Genomic DNA, 15107 nt, shown 5'->3' with positions numbered 1-15107 from the left:
ATGTCCAGAAGCTTGTTAACGACCCTGATGATTTGAATCAGGTGTGCTGGTGGAGGGAGACATGGAACCGACTGGATAAGGAGGGGCCTTGAGGGTTGGTATATGTACATATATTATGGTTGCAGCATGTGTAATCCGCAATAGGATTATGGGAGGAGATTTGATAAACAAATTTTCCTTCGACCTGCACTTAAAAAGTTAGTACTCACTCATACACACTCATAAACGTGCATTTAGTTTCCTTTTTTTTTTAACCTTTACTACATGCCTGTTGTGCCTCATTTGCATAACAATTTGTTTATCAAGGTCAAACGGTGTCTTTTGAGCCAGACAAATCTCTTCAATTCACCAACGGCAACAGTCTGGGCTCTCGCTGCCAGCGTCTTACTGGAGTCTTAATCTGATTGGCTCGGTCTTCCCCCCCGACCAGGTGAGCTCCACCCCCCGGTGGCTTATCCCCTGAGCTGACGGTTATCCTTGGATGCGCCCCGTAAGCTGCTGTCTGCTTTTTAACATGTGCGAGCTGTCGGTGGGTTAACTGTGTTTTCTTGTCATTGCTTTTGTTTGTTGTCCATCCAAAAGTTGCATTTGTCTGCGATGGCAAAACAATCATTTGTTTCTCATCCAGACGGAAGACATGGAAGCTGATGCAACCGCCGGAGAGGAATTAATCACAGCAGGTCGGCATTAGAAGTAGTTTCCACTTATTTCAATGTCCTTGACATCCAGCTTTAAGACCAATGCAGTCTTTAATATGACTTTCGTATAGTACAGTAGTTCTTGAATTTGCTATGTAGGCTTGAAAGTTTGTTTCTGAACTATTTGCACCATTCAGCTAACTTCAGATCCTAAAACCCGACTGAGCTCAGGGATGACTGCTTCTGCCAAACTGCGTTGGACCACCTCCCTGATGCTCCTCATGTGTGTGCATGGAGTTGCAGGTATAGTATGCCACTCTTCCCTCCACATTGCCCCCAAATGGTCCCTTTGTTAAACTTCCAGTGCGGGAAACAGGGACGTCGGGATGGGGCGGTTGCACGGATGGTCGGGACATGTACTCCACGGTGGCTGAAAACAGTCTGTGTGGAGAAGTGGTGGCTGAGCTCATGGAAGAGAATCTGGTGGAGGGTATTGAGTGGAGAGTGCAAGGGAAAGACGCTGACTGGTTCTTCTTTAACGGTGGAGTCTTGTGTCTCAACACATCACCGGAGAAAGTGCTTGACCGAGAGGTATTTCCAAATTAACTATATATGCTCTATGAATTATTGGCAGAAGGGTTAACGGTTCAATCTAGATCACCCTGCAACCAAAGAACTAAGTAACTAAACATGATATTTATAGTAAATATATCCTTAAACGATCAACATCACTCAACTTTTTGGGAGTCAACCACAAGTTGTGTCCTATTGAGTAACCCTTCTACACTATATAGCGATTTACACAACAATGTTGTATAGGTTTCCCCTCTTCTTCTTAAAACTTCTGAAAACCAACAAGATAACCAAACATGTGACGAATTTGTGTTTCAGATGCAGGGTCCTGTCCTGTTGGCTGATTTGTCATGCTACGAAAATGATGTGCTTCAGGTACACTCTTGACATAAAAAGAGTACAAGTAGAAAAACAAATTACACTTGAGTAGAAGTACATATTCTTGTGAAAACCACTTTATAGTGAGGGGACAAATGTCTTAAACAGCAAAACATCAAACAATTCATACGTAATGATTGTTTCTAAATGTTGGGAGTTAAAATCCAAAAAATACTCAAGTAAAAGTACTTGATAAATGTTCTTATATTACTTACACAGAAAGACAAATGTGTGTCTACTGCTTTTGCAGAGCGTTTCTAGGATTGTGGTGGAGGTCCTTAACGAGAACGACAACTGGCCCGAGTTTCGGGAGGACACTGTTCAAACTATTGCCTTAAGTGAGGTAAGATGCTCAGACACAAAAAATACTTTTAGTGATTGGTCACCTTATGCCTGTCCTGTGCTGTGTTGTCCAGTTGACTCCGGTCAATACGCTCCTGTTTACTGTCCTGGCAACGGATGCAGACAATGACCAGATCATTTACTCCATTGACCAGTCATCGGTAAGTTGATCCCCAACGGGAAGAGACGATAAATACAGATATACAACTAATTCTAGATGTTTGTATTCTACAGCCTGATGCAGAGTACTTTAAAATCGATCTTCCTAACAGTGGTGAGGTGTTGCTTGCCAAACCTCTTGACTACGAGACCAAAACGCATCTCTTTCTCACTATTTATGCCTCTGTAAGATCTGTTTTTTTCTTTAAAAAAAAAAAAGATGTTCAATGACACAAAGTTAGCTGAAGTTGATTGTTCTCATCTTAACTTTTGCAGGAAATGAACACAGCTGAGCACTTCAACACTAGCACTGATATAACGGTTGATGTCCAGGATGGAGATGACCAGTACCCTCAGTTCTTGCCCTGCACGCTGCTGTTTCACGAACAAACCAATCAGATTTGTACAAGTCCTATGTACACTGTTAATGTCACAGAAGGCATAGAGGTTGGTACTGTGGATTGAATCATTTGCTTCACTCTGTACCTTCATTATGGGAAACTATACTCCGAAGGCGAATGTGATTCCTTACTATAATTTGTGAGACCTCAATTGAGGAAATTTGACTTTAGTTTACTGATGATGTGCCCCTGGAAATCCAAAAGGCTTCTAATCTTCAGTCGAAATTGCTGAGTGTGACATGTTGGTCTACAAGCAGTCGTTCACGAGGCACACAGGAAAACAAAAACCCTAAAGTGGCTACCTCCAAGGCCACGCTTAGTTTAGAAGTGAATAAGCCTGTTGGATTAAAGGTGCAATGTCTTTGGCAAACAGGTAAAGTACAGTATCACCAATTCGACCCTTGAGATTTAAAACAAATAATCCGAGCCAGTCAACGTTTTTTGGTCTGTTCCCAATTCTCAGCTACAGCTCATTGCAAAAGACATGTATGTTTTGTCTTGATGTAGGATTTTGTACTGGATTTCTCCCCTGGTCCCATTCATGCGGTGGATGGAGACCGAGGACTCAAAGCCACGGTCAGCTATTCCATCCTCTCAGGTAGCACAGTAAAAATAGCTGGTGATCCACTTTTTAGCAGCTTTTAACCGAGATAGTGCTGTCGACACCAGGGGACGACCATGGCCGTTTCCTGATGGATCGCCAGACAGGAGAGGTGAGATTCACCCGGGCGGTAAAGGACAGACTTGCCACACCGGCGCTGCATCTTCAAGTCATGGTAAGCATGGCTTGTGCCACACATTGAAAAGCACTTTTCTAAACTTACCTATATTTACGTCCAGTTGCGTGTTTTCCATTGTAAATGATATTTGTACTCTCGTTTGGACTCATTCGGTATGTTGCTACACAGGCTTTTCAGGACAACGACCCCAGGAAATACTCAGTTGCTACCGTGCTGGTCCGCGTGCTAGCGGTGAATCGGTATCATCCAGTGTTCGACATGGCCGAATACCACGGCTTTGTGATGGCAGGGAAGAGTGCTGCCTCTTTGGTTTATACCTATGGCAACAGGGCATTGATGTTACACGTGCAAGACCAAGACTTTAAACATGTAGGACCCCAAAACAGACAAAAGAATTCACAGTACAATACAGTTCTGGGCTATTTTTCAGTTGTCCTCACTATCCTGACCTGCAGGGATTTAATCCGATGATCTACTTCACCTTCAGTCCCACGTCCAATTACACGGGCATCTACCGGGTCACACAGGAGGGGCTTCTCATTGCCAGGACCAATCAGCTCAAAGCAAGACAAAAGCACCTTCTCCATGTAAGCCAAGACAACCTTAATGTATCCGTTGCTCTAACCTGGGAAGCAATTGTACAGGGCTCAATTCCAAAGATATCCAATGTATTTAATTTTGTTGCAACTAGATAAATTCAGGGAAATGTATACGTACACTGAAATACAGCAACAAAATCAATTCTTGGCAGGTAATGGCGAGAGACAGAGAATCAGGGGACACAGTTGTTTCCACTGTGGTGGTGGAGGTGTTATCAGAAAGTCAATCAAGTAAGAACACTCCTAAAATGCCTTAAAAAGGGTGGAGTAACGTCAAATGTATGAATCCATAATGTCCTTATGCTTGGACATTACAGTTCCTTTAAGCGCACTGGTAGACGACCGCACCATCAGCTGTACTCTGGGAAAGGCCCTGTTCCTCAGCACGGTCTTCCTCACGGTGCTAGGCTGTGGTGCGAGTCTGGTTCTGTGTATGAAGAGGAAACGCAAAGGACATCTGGACCCCCTGGAGAGAGGCTGCGTGGCCCAGTGCAAGCACCCCAATGTGGTGAGATGACTGCACTCAGTATAACAAAATAAGGCTCGTTCTAAAATATGCTCTTTCTTCTCCATAGAGCCTTCGATGCTTCCAAATGGTGAGTTTCAGAATTCTATCACAGATTAAAAGAGTTGTGTATCAGGCTGTAAAAGTAGACCATGCAGGGATGGATAAATTATCCCTTACATTCTTTTCAACCCTTTGACTACTACGCTAGGTAAACCCAAGCAGCGGAGCGCCACGGGTGGATGATGTGAGCTTCAGCAGTGAAGACTATGGAACTATCAATCCTTCCTTCACCTTCTCAGGGAAAGATCCTCCATCTCACCTGGAGTCGGTCCAGCCGAACAATAACCCCATTGCACCCCCAAATGCCACGTTGAGCTTGGTCGAAGCTGTGTGCTCCACCATTTCCTTCAATAACAGTGTTTCAACACCAACTAGAAGCCTGTCTTGCCTATCCACCTTCCGGCCAAACTCAATGGACATGGACCCGGTCGAGCCAAAAGAAAGCAACTTGGGGACTCTTCCACCAGATGCGACCACACCTTCAACCTGTCTGGACTCGCAGACAAACACCGACGAGGACTCTGTCGGAAACCCCATCAGTCCTTCGCCCTCGTCAGCAAGCGTCCCACGAAGTCGGGCTCGAATCGCCATGGCTGAGACCGAGAAACCTTTCAGCACAACTCGTACCGATTCACCCCTGAACCCCATCGACTCTCCTTTACTGTTGTCCCTGCCAAAACAGAAAAGCACACCACCACACACCCCAGACCAGGCTCCATTGAAAGCCACCTTGATCATGGTGGATGCGTCACCTGAACCTTCAGATCAGAGGTGGAGTGAAGAGGAGGATCAGCCCTGCACTTCACTAGACCAGCTTGAGCAAGCGGACCACCGGGTACAGGCAGGACATCCACTCGCCCATGAGGACGATGGATTCCTGGGTGATGAAGATGCTGACAAAAACAGCGTGGGTGAGTTAGAGCCAGACGAAGAAGAGCTATTGAGGGTGTTGGCCCGTTGCAACCCAACATTTATCACTTACACACGGTAATAGAGGAATGCAAGGACATTTTTTTTGACAAAAACTCAAAGTGCTCCCTCGGGGCAGAGCGAAAAGAAAATTACTCTATAGATTCAACAAACTGTTGTTTTTCCACACCACTCTTGCACTTCACTCTATAGTCTGACTTCATAAAACTATAATTTTACTTACTGCAAAACTATCCCCTTCTTTGGGATTGTGTTAGCATATGCAGAATTCCCACTATCTTCTATTAAATATTTTCTAAATGGGCAAAGAGTACTGGCTGTTTGATCTTACTGAAGCATTCTGAGAAAATGTTTGGTGTTCAAGTTCCAAAGTTTACCAAGCAACAGATTCCCAAAAAAAACACACTTTACCCAAACCATTGTGTGGATATTTTTCCATGTATTTTATTTAAGATGGTCTTATCACAAAAACTACTTGATCGTTAGCTCAGTTTGAAGATCTATATATTTACAATTAAATCTCTACAAAAGGCTTCTGCAGTCTGCCTGTAAAAAAACTGACTTTATATGAAAGTAAAATGATCAACAGTGGTTATCAATGTATGGGGGGAATAAAGCAAATATACTTTTAAAAGGTTACGCTAATGTTGTGGAGGACAGAAAGACTCAATGCAGAAGATAGATGTCAGTCATCAAAAAGTATTGTACACACAATACACTGACATAAAGGAGGCAAGTGAGAAGTTTAGTTGACAGAATAACCAATTTAGCCCTTTTTTTCTAACATCCTGATATGATATAATGTTCTTCGATTGGGTAGAGTTGTTCTTCCAGTGCTTTGGGAAAAATAAAGACCCAAACTATTGCTCATGTTAAGGAAATAACTATCTTCTCAACCGATGTAATCATTTTGCTCCCCTGATGACCAAATCAAGCTTTCAAAAAGGGAGTGTCTGTGCATGCATGCATGTGATAACATTCAACGAAAACTTAAATAAATTAGATGAAGTCATGGTGCATATATAAAAAAAACAAAAAAAAGTCCACTTAACACTTGGACGACACCGTGGACACAGTCTTTGTGGACGGCTACAAATTTAGAACTCGTCATGATGTATGAGGGCTTCTCCAAAGTTGGTGGCCTGGCTGCCCACAAATAAGTCGTACTTGTCAACGATCTCATCCTTAGTCAGGCGGCCATCCTATTTGGAAAGAACACAATTTTAGGTCCATATTACCAAACGTGCTTACTGAATTGCTAGAGCTGGCTTACTTTGTCCATGTCAGACTCATAAACCAGGTGCTTCGCCTCTGCCTCAACATGGTCGTAATCTTTTGGCATGATCCAGTCTCTGGTCTCATCCTTGTCCATCTTGCCGTCCTTGTTCTTGTCCCGGAATTGGGTGAACTGCTCTCTTTCTGTCTTCACCCACTCAGGTTCTTCCGCACCCTCAGCATTGTACATATCGCCTGATAAGGTCAAAGACACAGTCAAATTCTATTCGTATCGTCTCGTTGACCTTGACTGACACTTGTAGGTCAACTTGGAGTAAAACACACATACCAATGTACTCGTCTATGTCAATTAAGCCATCTCTATTCTTGTCAATATCTTCCATAGTTTCCTAGAGGGACAAAAAAAAGTATGGAAAACTGAATAAACAGCTTTTCTCAGTGGTGTTGTAAATCAGGCATGTTTTTTTTAAACTCACAAGCACTACAATCTCTCTCAAATGCTCAAACTCCTCAGGATGAAGGAAAGCAGTGAATTCTTCTCTGTCAGCGAGTTTGTCTCCATCCATGTCGGCCATATTGAACCTCCTCTCATCACGCGCCAGCATCTGCTTGTAGCTATAGCTATCGTCAGCGTCTGGTTCATCTGTGGTCAAATCAATGTATTTAAATGTGGGCTGCAACCCAGCAAACTTTGAAATGCTGTCTAGGTGGTTCTTACCGAGCATGTATCCGTATGTGGAGTTCTTGTATTCTTCCCATTCTAGCTTGCCATCATTATTGATGTCATATGTCTTCCACTGGCGATTGGCATCCTCAAACATCCACTTTTTCTGTGTGTATCTGATCCAATCTTTCATCTCCTCTGTTGTCACAAAGCCATCTTGGTCTTTGTCAATGCGCTCCACCAGTTTGCTGCAAAAAACACCAAACCGATAATGTGACTGGTGAGACTGATATGAAAAATTAATACGCATTTGGGAACACAACTTACCCAAGACGTTCTTTGCTTTCTTCAGGAGTGAGCTGGTCAAATGTCTTGGCCTCCTCCTCTCCCAGAAATGCCTCGTGGTCATAGTCAAAGTTATCACCATCATTGTGCTCCAGGTTGCTGAGTGGGTCATCGTGGTGGACGCGTTCTTTTTTGTCCGTGGGCTTGCTGGTGGCGTACACCGCGCAGAGGGCAAAGCACATTAAAAATGGTCGGAGCTCCATCCTGCATTTGAAAATGAAGACCAAATAAATAATTTTGGCCTCTGAAATCGGGCAGTTTATCAACATTCTTCTTTAACTTACTTCCCCGCTATAGTTTTTCTGATGTGGGTCTCTTGATCTTTGGGGGTAGACTCAACCTTTTCGCGAGTCTTCTCAAGAGCTGCATGAGAGGGAAATCAACAAAAACAATATTTTAATATAAGCAGCAATAGATGTCCAATCCATTTTGACAGGAAGGAGTGGGAGCAAACGTTGGATCGTTACCAATACTCAATAGCAGGCGATTTCATGTCTATTACTGTTAATGCCAGTGAAGAATAAGTTATTAAGATTTCAAAATATTTCACTTGTTTTTTTGTGAAACTGAAATAAAAATAAAATGTGTCAATGAAAATAAAGGCATCGAGACATTAAATGCCTGAAATACCTATGTAAAAAAAAGAGTAGTTACATGTAATAACTATATAGATATTAATTTTTTTCCTTAACAACCATTTTCTTTATAAAATCTGTTAACAAAACTGACAAATTCAAACGACGCTTTTCGGAAACTGCTGATGCTGACAAGACAAAATTCTATTAATCTTAATTTCACCATAAAGACAGGGACGTCATCTATACAATGATAATCCAGTTGAATTGGAACGGCAAATGGATTTAACAGATTCGATCACATCACAACTTCGCTGAGAGAAATGTGTCAAGTTTGATGCTCCTCGTCATATGAAACAAATTAGTTACAAAGACAAGCGACGTTGTGCGTTGCTCAATGGAATGCTTTAATGCCTTCAAGGGGTTTCGCCTTAAAAAACGATGAGATCTTCATGTCAAAGTGGCCCCTTTATTCGATAGATATTTTAAAATATATAATGTATTTTGATCAAGCCGTTATAACCATAAACACGTTTACATTGACAACTGTTAAGTCACGCCTGTATAAAGGTAAAAGAAAAAATGAAATGATAGATCAAAAATACATATGAAAATAATGAAGTTATACACAATGTAATAAGAAAATAATGAATGAGTTATTAGGAGTTGTTTTTATGCTCAAATATATCTAGCTAACCTAAAGGAAGCACTAGCACATTAGAAAACAGATCAAAATGTCTTATTTTACAAATGAAACTGGTGCTATACCATATCGAATCTTAATTATGTGTCTTATACATTTTCAAAAAATTGTGATGAAGTACTTACCGATGAAGTTTGTTGATGTGGCCGTCAACTACACTCGCGGAAACACACCCTGTGTTATTCACTTCCGGAGGTCGAGCACTTACTGGCCAATGACGTTGTTAGGACGCTCGTCACATGGCGTTCGTTCATTGGTCCACATCCATAAACTTCGTGATTTGGTTGGCCGTAAAGCGCCACGTCCACAAGAGCGACGTTTTGTTTTCAGTAAGACGTCCCAATGACAACAATCAAAGCACATTGTTTATATTATATTTAATTCACGTAATCATGTTTAAAAAAAATCCATAAGCGACTATGTATATGAAACCCACCCTATATGAATGTAATAAAAACATTGAAAAAAAGACAAGTTCATGCATGAGAGGGTTAATAAATTATTACCAGTTCCTTACAATTTTAATCAGTTATTGTTGATGTCAACTACAAATGAATATATTTCATCCAGAGGCACATAAATTGGCCTCTAAATCAAATAAAGTCATAGCAAAATAAGTTGTCTTTAGAAAACAAAGATAGTAACATTTTCCACATACAACATTTTTATACAGAATTTCTCAAAGGTTTACCAGCAGGGCTCACTTTAATACAAAAAATATGATGTCATTTATTGGTTGAATTATTTTTTATTTTTTTAATTTTATTATCAAAAAATATAACTGAATCGGCATAACAAATCTGTATCAAGATGTCTGTCATTTTCACCACCACAAAATTTGAGATTTTGCATCAATGTCAATATCAACAAATAAGAATCTTGTGGCATACAGTCATGTCAAATGGTTTTGTTAAACACATTTTTAAGTACAGCAACAGAAGAGCTTTTTCTTCACTTGGATCATCATCAGTGTCCTCATCTTATCCAACTGACTGTTCTCCTTCCACCTGTTCCATTTTTTCTTCTGGGTGGAGGACTGTGTTGCTCCCCTGCTGATCACTTTGGCCATCTGCTGATAAGGAACCTGCCCCCAAAGTACAGTAAAGTGTGTATCCAAAAGTTACGAATCGCACGATCAAAACACTACACAGAGTATCCATATTTACCTGTATCACTTTCATTTTCTTTCTTCTCGCTTAGGAAGATCCGCTGCATCATGAGTTTCTTCACTGTGTGACACATGTACTTGAGCTCTGGTGCATTTCCATCTTTTCCTGTAGACGTACACAAACATAACATTCAAGTAAGACTAAAACATAGATAATAAACCTTCATACAAGATGAGAAGTGAGAAGACTTTTACCCTTTCCTGGTCCCTCTTCGAACAGAACGCATGTTCCCAGCATATCTTTGAAAGGGCAAACATTCATATTACGATGCCTTTTAGGTCAATTGATGGATATATTTCCCAACGTCTTTGATAAGATGTTAGAATGTGCATTTCAAAGACCTGAATAAGATAAAGGTTGATCTTACCTTCATATTCCCCTGCAAACACATACTGGCCCACTTGCATCATTGGCTGCTCACTGTCAATATCCTTTCAAATAAATGCAAATATATAGGATCTCATTAAAGGACTATAGCTATTTTTTGTATCAGAAAAACATTGAAACTCACCAATATTTCGCAGGTAGCACTAGATTTGAACATAGCATCATTATTTATGATTCCAGACAACTCGACAACAACAAGCTGCTCCTGCACACACAAACAGTGAATTTATATAATTATAATAATTCAAGTAGATTCATATAATTATAATAATTAATGTATATAATTATAATAACACATACTTCTTCTTCCCATTCGTCATCCATCTTTGTTGTGTTGTTGTAATCGTCACTTGTTCTGCCGCCGTCTGCGACAAAACATTACTCGATTACTTCCGCGATTGTGACGGTGGCCGAGAAAGCAGCGTGCAAGTCATAATCCAGTTGCGATTTTTGGCCACTAGATGTCGTGGATTCTCCCTTTTAAGGTTCGATTTTACCCACGATATTTCATTGGTGATGTTTGAATTGGGACGCCCGGGAAAGGCCTTGCACCACTAGGACATCTCAAAGATTCTCAATGGGGTTTAGATCTAGACTCTGTGTTGGTTAATCCATATGTGAAAATCATGTGCAACCAAAACTAGATGCGGTCCAGGTAAACATTTGCCTGTTTTTTTGGACACAAAAAGGACAAACAGGTCCTACCTGAAAATTTAGACAAACAGGTATAATTATTTTATTTTGGTAACTTAACATTAAAGAAGCTAATTTAATTGAGCCATTAGACGTGACCCATAAACTCCAGAAGTACCTTGTTCCAACTTTGCTGGTTGATATTTTATTAAAAACACAACCCTACAATTTCAGAAAACTTGAGTACGTACTATGAAAAGCTTCGCTTTTGTACATTAAAATTACAAAAGAAGTAAAAATGGAATATGTTGATTTCCATTTTATTCATTTCAGGTCAAATTCAACTGTTACATTAAATTGCAGAAATACAACAACTTTTTCAGGATTTTCTATTATTCTGACTAGGACTTGTATAAAAGTAGATAATATAGTATATATACACATACAAAATGTTATAATGCACACTTATGTAGTCAAGAATGTCACATTCTAAGGTGCTCTTCTGCTGTTAATTTTCCACACTCAGGAACAAATATATGTATTATAATATTAAAAAGAGCAAAAAAACAATTTGACCAATGACTTCATGACGCAGAGACAAACTGTTCTGTGCCGTTGAAGTGACATGACTGACATTTGAGACTTTTGTGTAGCACAAACGCAGCTGTTGCATGTGGATGTGTGTGCATGAGTTTTTCTGGACGTACCAACTTATGGTAAGTGAATGTCACTATGCTACTTAGATATGCTTTACTGTCATTAAATTAGAAAAATAACACCACAAGATCACTTTTGAAAGGTTAAAAACTAGTAAGTGCATAGGGAAAAAACTGTAAATAGAATAAGTTCGGAAACTCTTGCTTCTCTTGGCGATTTGGCTAACAGGAGAATTAAGACAAAGTAAATAGACAAAAGACAAGCTATATGGAGAATCAAAGCTAAAGAAAGAAGACATATAGTCGCTCGATACACAGAAAAGGCAAGTAGAATGGAGTACATTTTCTGTGCTAAAAATAAGCTTCACTAATGTCTTGAATTGGAATGGCCAAAGAGATTAGTATTTGTATTTAATTTAACTGTGTTCTTTCACAGCACATTGTATCTGTTTATACTCAACACAATCCCTCTCCTCGCATATACAATTTTTTTTTATTCTTGGCCCGTATAGATAGTCGTCCCCCTGGTCTACACTGAGACCCTGGCAGTATATAGGGCAGTATGACGCTTCAGTGGACAGCAGTGGCTTTCTTTCTCTATGTAGAGATAGCCTTCAACATTATCCTGTGTGTCCCCTTCATATCACCACTGAGGTACACTATCAAGAAGATAGAATGTTATTGTAGTAAATCAAATCTGCTTTGGAGTAGATATTAGACTGCATTTGCAAAATCATTTGACTCATGTTTGTATATTTCAATGCCAGCAACTTAAAGTTACAGTTGAAACAAATCAAAGCTCTTCTGTAGAGCCACTTTTGGTGAATAAATTAAAGCCATTTCAAATGGGAAAATGGATTTGACATGTGAATAATTTGACTTAGTGGACTTAAGTCAGATGAATGGGGAAATAGAGTTGAATTGTTTATTTGTCTTCACAGATGGCGATTGATTTTCAGTTGGAGAATATGGAAGTGGTTATCACCTTACTGGAACAAGTGCTCCTTCACCATAATCATGGTTCTTGTAGTTCTTTTCCTCGGTAAGTTGTCATCGCTGCTAATGGGTCCAAAATATACTATTATTAATTGATTTTTTTTATTTATCGTTGTTGTTGTTGTTTTATATAACACAGAATAAAGATACCAAGACATTAGATAGTTACATATTAGATGGATAAGATATAATAGAGACTGGGAGAGAAAAAGCATTTACATGTAAAAAAAATCTGAATTCAAATGTTCTCAATGAATGAATGCAATGTTCTCAGACTATGCACGCATTTTAAGGTGTAATCTATTTAGAAATAGATCCTCCAAATGACTGTTGTCTCATTGTAGGGCTAGATTACATTTACCATTCTACCACCCTCAGATGCTGCTCGCGAAGTACACAAGTACTCAAGCCCAGAACCCATGCAAGAGGTGAACTCCAATCTCTTCGATCATCTTCACATGAGGCTTTTCAGAGCTCAGAGGAACATCTATATTACAGGCTTCTCACTTTTTCAGTGGCTGTCAGTCTTATTTTCTTATTTATGGAAAAATTTGTATATACTGTCTTAAAAAAAAATCTGGAATATATTTTTCAATGGTGGAAAACAATGAACTGCAATATGTTGGGGCTTCACTTGAGTTGAAAACATGCAGTGTGACCATCTCAGTGCATTTCATGTTACAGTATTATGTGGCGGATCATCTCCATGCTCAACAAGGTGGCTTTCGCTTTGGAGAACAATTCCGGTCTCCAGTCACAGATGGAGAATGCTGCCAAAGCTGCCGAACAGCATCAAGAAGAAAACCGTCGACTCAAACAAGTCAGCAGGAATTTCATCATTACAACAGCAATTTATAACCAAAAATATGACATTGATAAATGCAGTAATTATTTCCAGACTCTTGAAGATGAGGAAAAAGTCATTTCAGAAGAAAAGCTGCAGCTGAAGATCGAAGTGCAGAACCTCTCAATTCAGTTGAAAAATGCAAAAATAGGTATGCATTCATGCTATCTTTTTACAGGAGTGAAACATTATCTATATATATGTTTATCTAAAATGTGCTGTTTGGAAGAAGTCTATGAAAGGGTAAAAAAAACTCCAGTTCTCCCCTACATAATAACCCCTAACACACCCCTAAAATAACCGCACAAAATAGCTCTCTTAACCTTCATGGTTGTTGTCTACAGATGGTATTAAATCATTATTCCATAGTTTTACCCAACACTGTAAAATGACAGACCAAAGAAAGAAAAAATATATATTTACATGTGTTTACACCACAGAGAAGGATTGATGACCTCAATAGGCACTGATATGAAATGTTGTTTGCGCATCCAGCTGTCCGCAAATCCCACGCCGAAGTGGAGGCCATGAATACGCAGGCCAAAGGTTTGGCCGAGGAATACGAGCGACTACTGAGCGAACATCATCAGCTCCAGGTAAATAAACACGATGCCCTCATGAGGATGATGTGTTCACTGAACCCGTTAACTTTTTTTCACATTTCACAGAATCTTCAGAGGGCTGCAGACAAAAAGATCCAATGATCAACATGGACGGATACTGTTTGCTCATCAATATATTCTAGAAAATGAACTTTTTAGTCCTTGTATAAAGAGTGGTACTGGTATTTAGACTTATGAGTGCCCATTTTGTCAAATTTTGCAGCTGCTGTTCAATTAATTTTATGCTTTGTGTTGTGAGACAATTTGTGATTTATGAGTGAATTTAAAGGGCAAAATTCAGGAGGGGATTATGTGCAATTAAAGAATCCAAATGCCATCCCAAGCAATTTGGCACTGAAGGCCATAATTCACTCATGGGCTGCAATGCACACTACACATAGTTTCGGTCTAAGTTTTGTGTTTGTTCTATGAATTTAGCCATCCTGAAAAAAGTAAACTTGAAAATCAATGTACAGGTGTTGGTCTGAGTCATTGACAGGGGTGGCAAAATAGTGAATGTAAAATTAAGCGATTCATTATTTTTCTCTCCTTATTTCTGAAAATGTGTTTATGAGGCAAATTGTGCCAAATTTTCATCCATCGCCCCCCTCCATTCATCCATCCATCCTCCATGCATCCATCTATCCACCATACGTCTGTCTTTCCATCATCTGTCTGTCCTTCCAACCCATAAATCAATCCGACATCAGTCTTACCATCCATTCCTCCAACATCCGTCCATCTTTCCATCCATCCATCCCTATGTCCTTCCATCCATCTAACATCTGTTCATCCATCCTTCCATCGATCCATCCACCCTCCATCTGTCCTGCCATCCATCCATCCATCTAACATCCGTTCATCCATCCTTCCATCCACCCATCCATCCATCCATCCATCCATCCATCCATCCATCCATCCATCCATGCATCAAACTGTCCTTCTATCCGCATAACATCCGTTCATCCA

General features: G+C 40.0%; 4 protein-coding genes across 7 annotated transcripts; 2 read left to right on the top strand and 2 right to left on the bottom strand.

Moving 5' to 3' along the window:
• The first annotated feature begins 308 nt into the window (after positions 1-308).
• On the top strand, positions 309-5811 carry LOC144215450 (cadherin-related family member 5). Of its 3 annotated transcripts, none has more exons than XM_077744407.1 (17): positions 309-430; positions 629-680; positions 836-941; positions 1015-1229; positions 1530-1586; positions 1840-1932; positions 2006-2092; positions 2166-2276; positions 2367-2537; positions 2999-3089; positions 3161-3267; positions 3400-3600; positions 3687-3818; positions 3983-4061; positions 4148-4338; positions 4406-4426; positions 4547-5811. In XM_077744407.1, the coding sequence occupies exons 3-17, from the start codon at positions 872-874 to the stop codon at positions 5387-5389; spliced, it is 2469 nt and encodes an 822-aa protein (XP_077600533.1). In that variant the 5' UTR covers positions 309-430; positions 629-680; positions 836-871; the 3' UTR covers positions 5390-5811. The 3 variants fall into 3 exon arrangements, with proteins under 3 accessions (XP_077600533.1, XP_077600517.1, XP_077600526.1); XM_077744391.1 differs by having other exon boundaries at positions 371-529; positions 4547-5810; XM_077744400.1 differs by lacking the exon at positions 309-430 and having other exon boundaries at positions 536-680; positions 4547-5810.
• Positions 5748-9121, bottom strand: calub (calumenin b). Of its 2 annotated transcripts, none has more exons than XM_077744441.1 (8): positions 8977-9121; positions 7858-7936; positions 7556-7777; positions 7283-7476; positions 7041-7207; positions 6893-6953; positions 6602-6798; positions 5748-6530 (listed from the first exon to the last, which is right to left on the bottom strand). In XM_077744441.1, exons 3-8 carry the CDS (start codon positions 7774-7776, stop codon positions 6426-6428), a joined length of 945 nt encoding a protein of 314 aa, XP_077600567.1. In that variant the 5' UTR covers position 7777; positions 7858-7936; positions 8977-9121; the 3' UTR covers positions 5748-6425. The 2 variants fall into 2 exon arrangements, with proteins under 2 accessions (XP_077600567.1, XP_077600577.1); XM_077744451.1 differs by lacking the exon at positions 8977-9121 and adding an exon at positions 8372-8394.
• Positions 9122-9579: 458 nt separating this feature from the next.
• Positions 9580-10844, bottom strand: gtf3c6 (general transcription factor IIIC, polypeptide 6, alpha). Its single transcript, XM_077710459.1, has 6 exons — positions 10708-10844; positions 10532-10612; positions 10388-10451; positions 10215-10259; positions 10018-10125; positions 9580-9935 (listed from the first exon to the last, which is right to left on the bottom strand). Exons 1-6 carry the CDS (start codon positions 10729-10731, stop codon positions 9832-9834), a joined length of 426 nt encoding a protein of 141 aa, XP_077566585.1. The 5' UTR covers positions 10732-10844; the 3' UTR covers positions 9580-9831.
• An 814-nt stretch (positions 10845-11658) lies between these two features.
• On the top strand, positions 11659-14609 carry LOC144185959 (B-cell receptor-associated protein 29-like). The gene is made up of 8 exons (XM_077710513.1): positions 11659-11756; positions 12209-12350; positions 12638-12738; positions 13071-13212; positions 13377-13512; positions 13591-13687; positions 14032-14132; positions 14205-14609. Exons 2-8 carry the CDS (start codon positions 12259-12261, stop codon positions 14238-14240), a joined length of 705 nt encoding a protein of 234 aa, XP_077566639.1. The 5' UTR covers positions 11659-11756; positions 12209-12258; the 3' UTR covers positions 14241-14609.
• The last annotated feature ends 498 nt before the right edge of the window (positions 14610-15107 follow it).

Source organism: Stigmatopora nigra, chromosome 2 (genome assembly GCF_051989575.1).
Source record: "Stigmatopora nigra isolate UIUO_SnigA chromosome 2, RoL_Snig_1.1, whole genome shotgun sequence".
NCBI lineage: Eukaryota > Metazoa > Chordata > Actinopteri > Syngnathiformes > Syngnathidae > Stigmatopora > Stigmatopora nigra.
Note: the sequence above shows the minus strand (reverse complement) of the source record. Positions and strands in the feature narration are given on the sequence as shown.

Coding starts and splice junctions, on each gene's coding strand:
- calub (XM_077744441.1), bottom strand. CDS start 7,776: ATGGAGCTCCGACCATTTTTAATGTGCTTTGCCCTCTGCGCGGTGTAC. Junction 7,208..7,282: donor CACATACGGATACATGCTCG/GTAAGAACCACC, acceptor ATTTGACCACAG/ATGAACCAGACGCTGACGAT. Junction 6,954..7,040: donor TGAGAGAGATTGTAGTGCTT/GTGAGTTTAAAA, acceptor TTGTCCCTCTAG/GAAACTATGGAAGATATTGA.
- LOC144215450 (XM_077744407.1), top strand. CDS start 872: ATGACTGCTTCTGCCAAACTGCGTTGGACCACCTCCCTGATGCTCCTC. Junction 1,587..1,839: donor ACGAAAATGATGTGCTTCAG/GTACACTCTTGA, acceptor CTGCTTTTGCAG/AGCGTTTCTAGGATTGTGGT. Junction 1,933..2,005: donor AAACTATTGCCTTAAGTGAG/GTAAGATGCTCA, acceptor TGTGTTGTCCAG/TTGACTCCGGTCAATACGCT.
- LOC144185959 (XM_077710513.1), top strand. CDS start 12,259: ATGACGCTTCAGTGGACAGCAGTGGCTTTCTTTCTCTATGTAGAGATA. Junction 12,739..13,070: donor TCTTGTAGTTCTTTTCCTCG/GTAAGTTGTCAT, acceptor TACCACCCTCAG/ATGCTGCTCGCGAAGTACAC. Junction 14,133..14,204: donor GCGAACATCATCAGCTCCAG/GTAAATAAACAC, acceptor CACATTTCACAG/AATCTTCAGAGGGCTGCAGA.
- gtf3c6 (XM_077710459.1), bottom strand. CDS start 10,731: ATGGATGACGAATGGGAAGAAGAA. Junction 10,452..10,531: donor GTGCTACCTGCGAAATATTG/GTGAGTTTCAAT, acceptor TTTATTTGAAAG/GATATTGACAGTGAGCAGCC. Junction 10,260..10,387: donor GTTTGCAGGGGAATATGAAG/GTAAGATCAACC, acceptor GCCCTTTCAAAG/ATATGCTGGGAACATGCGTT.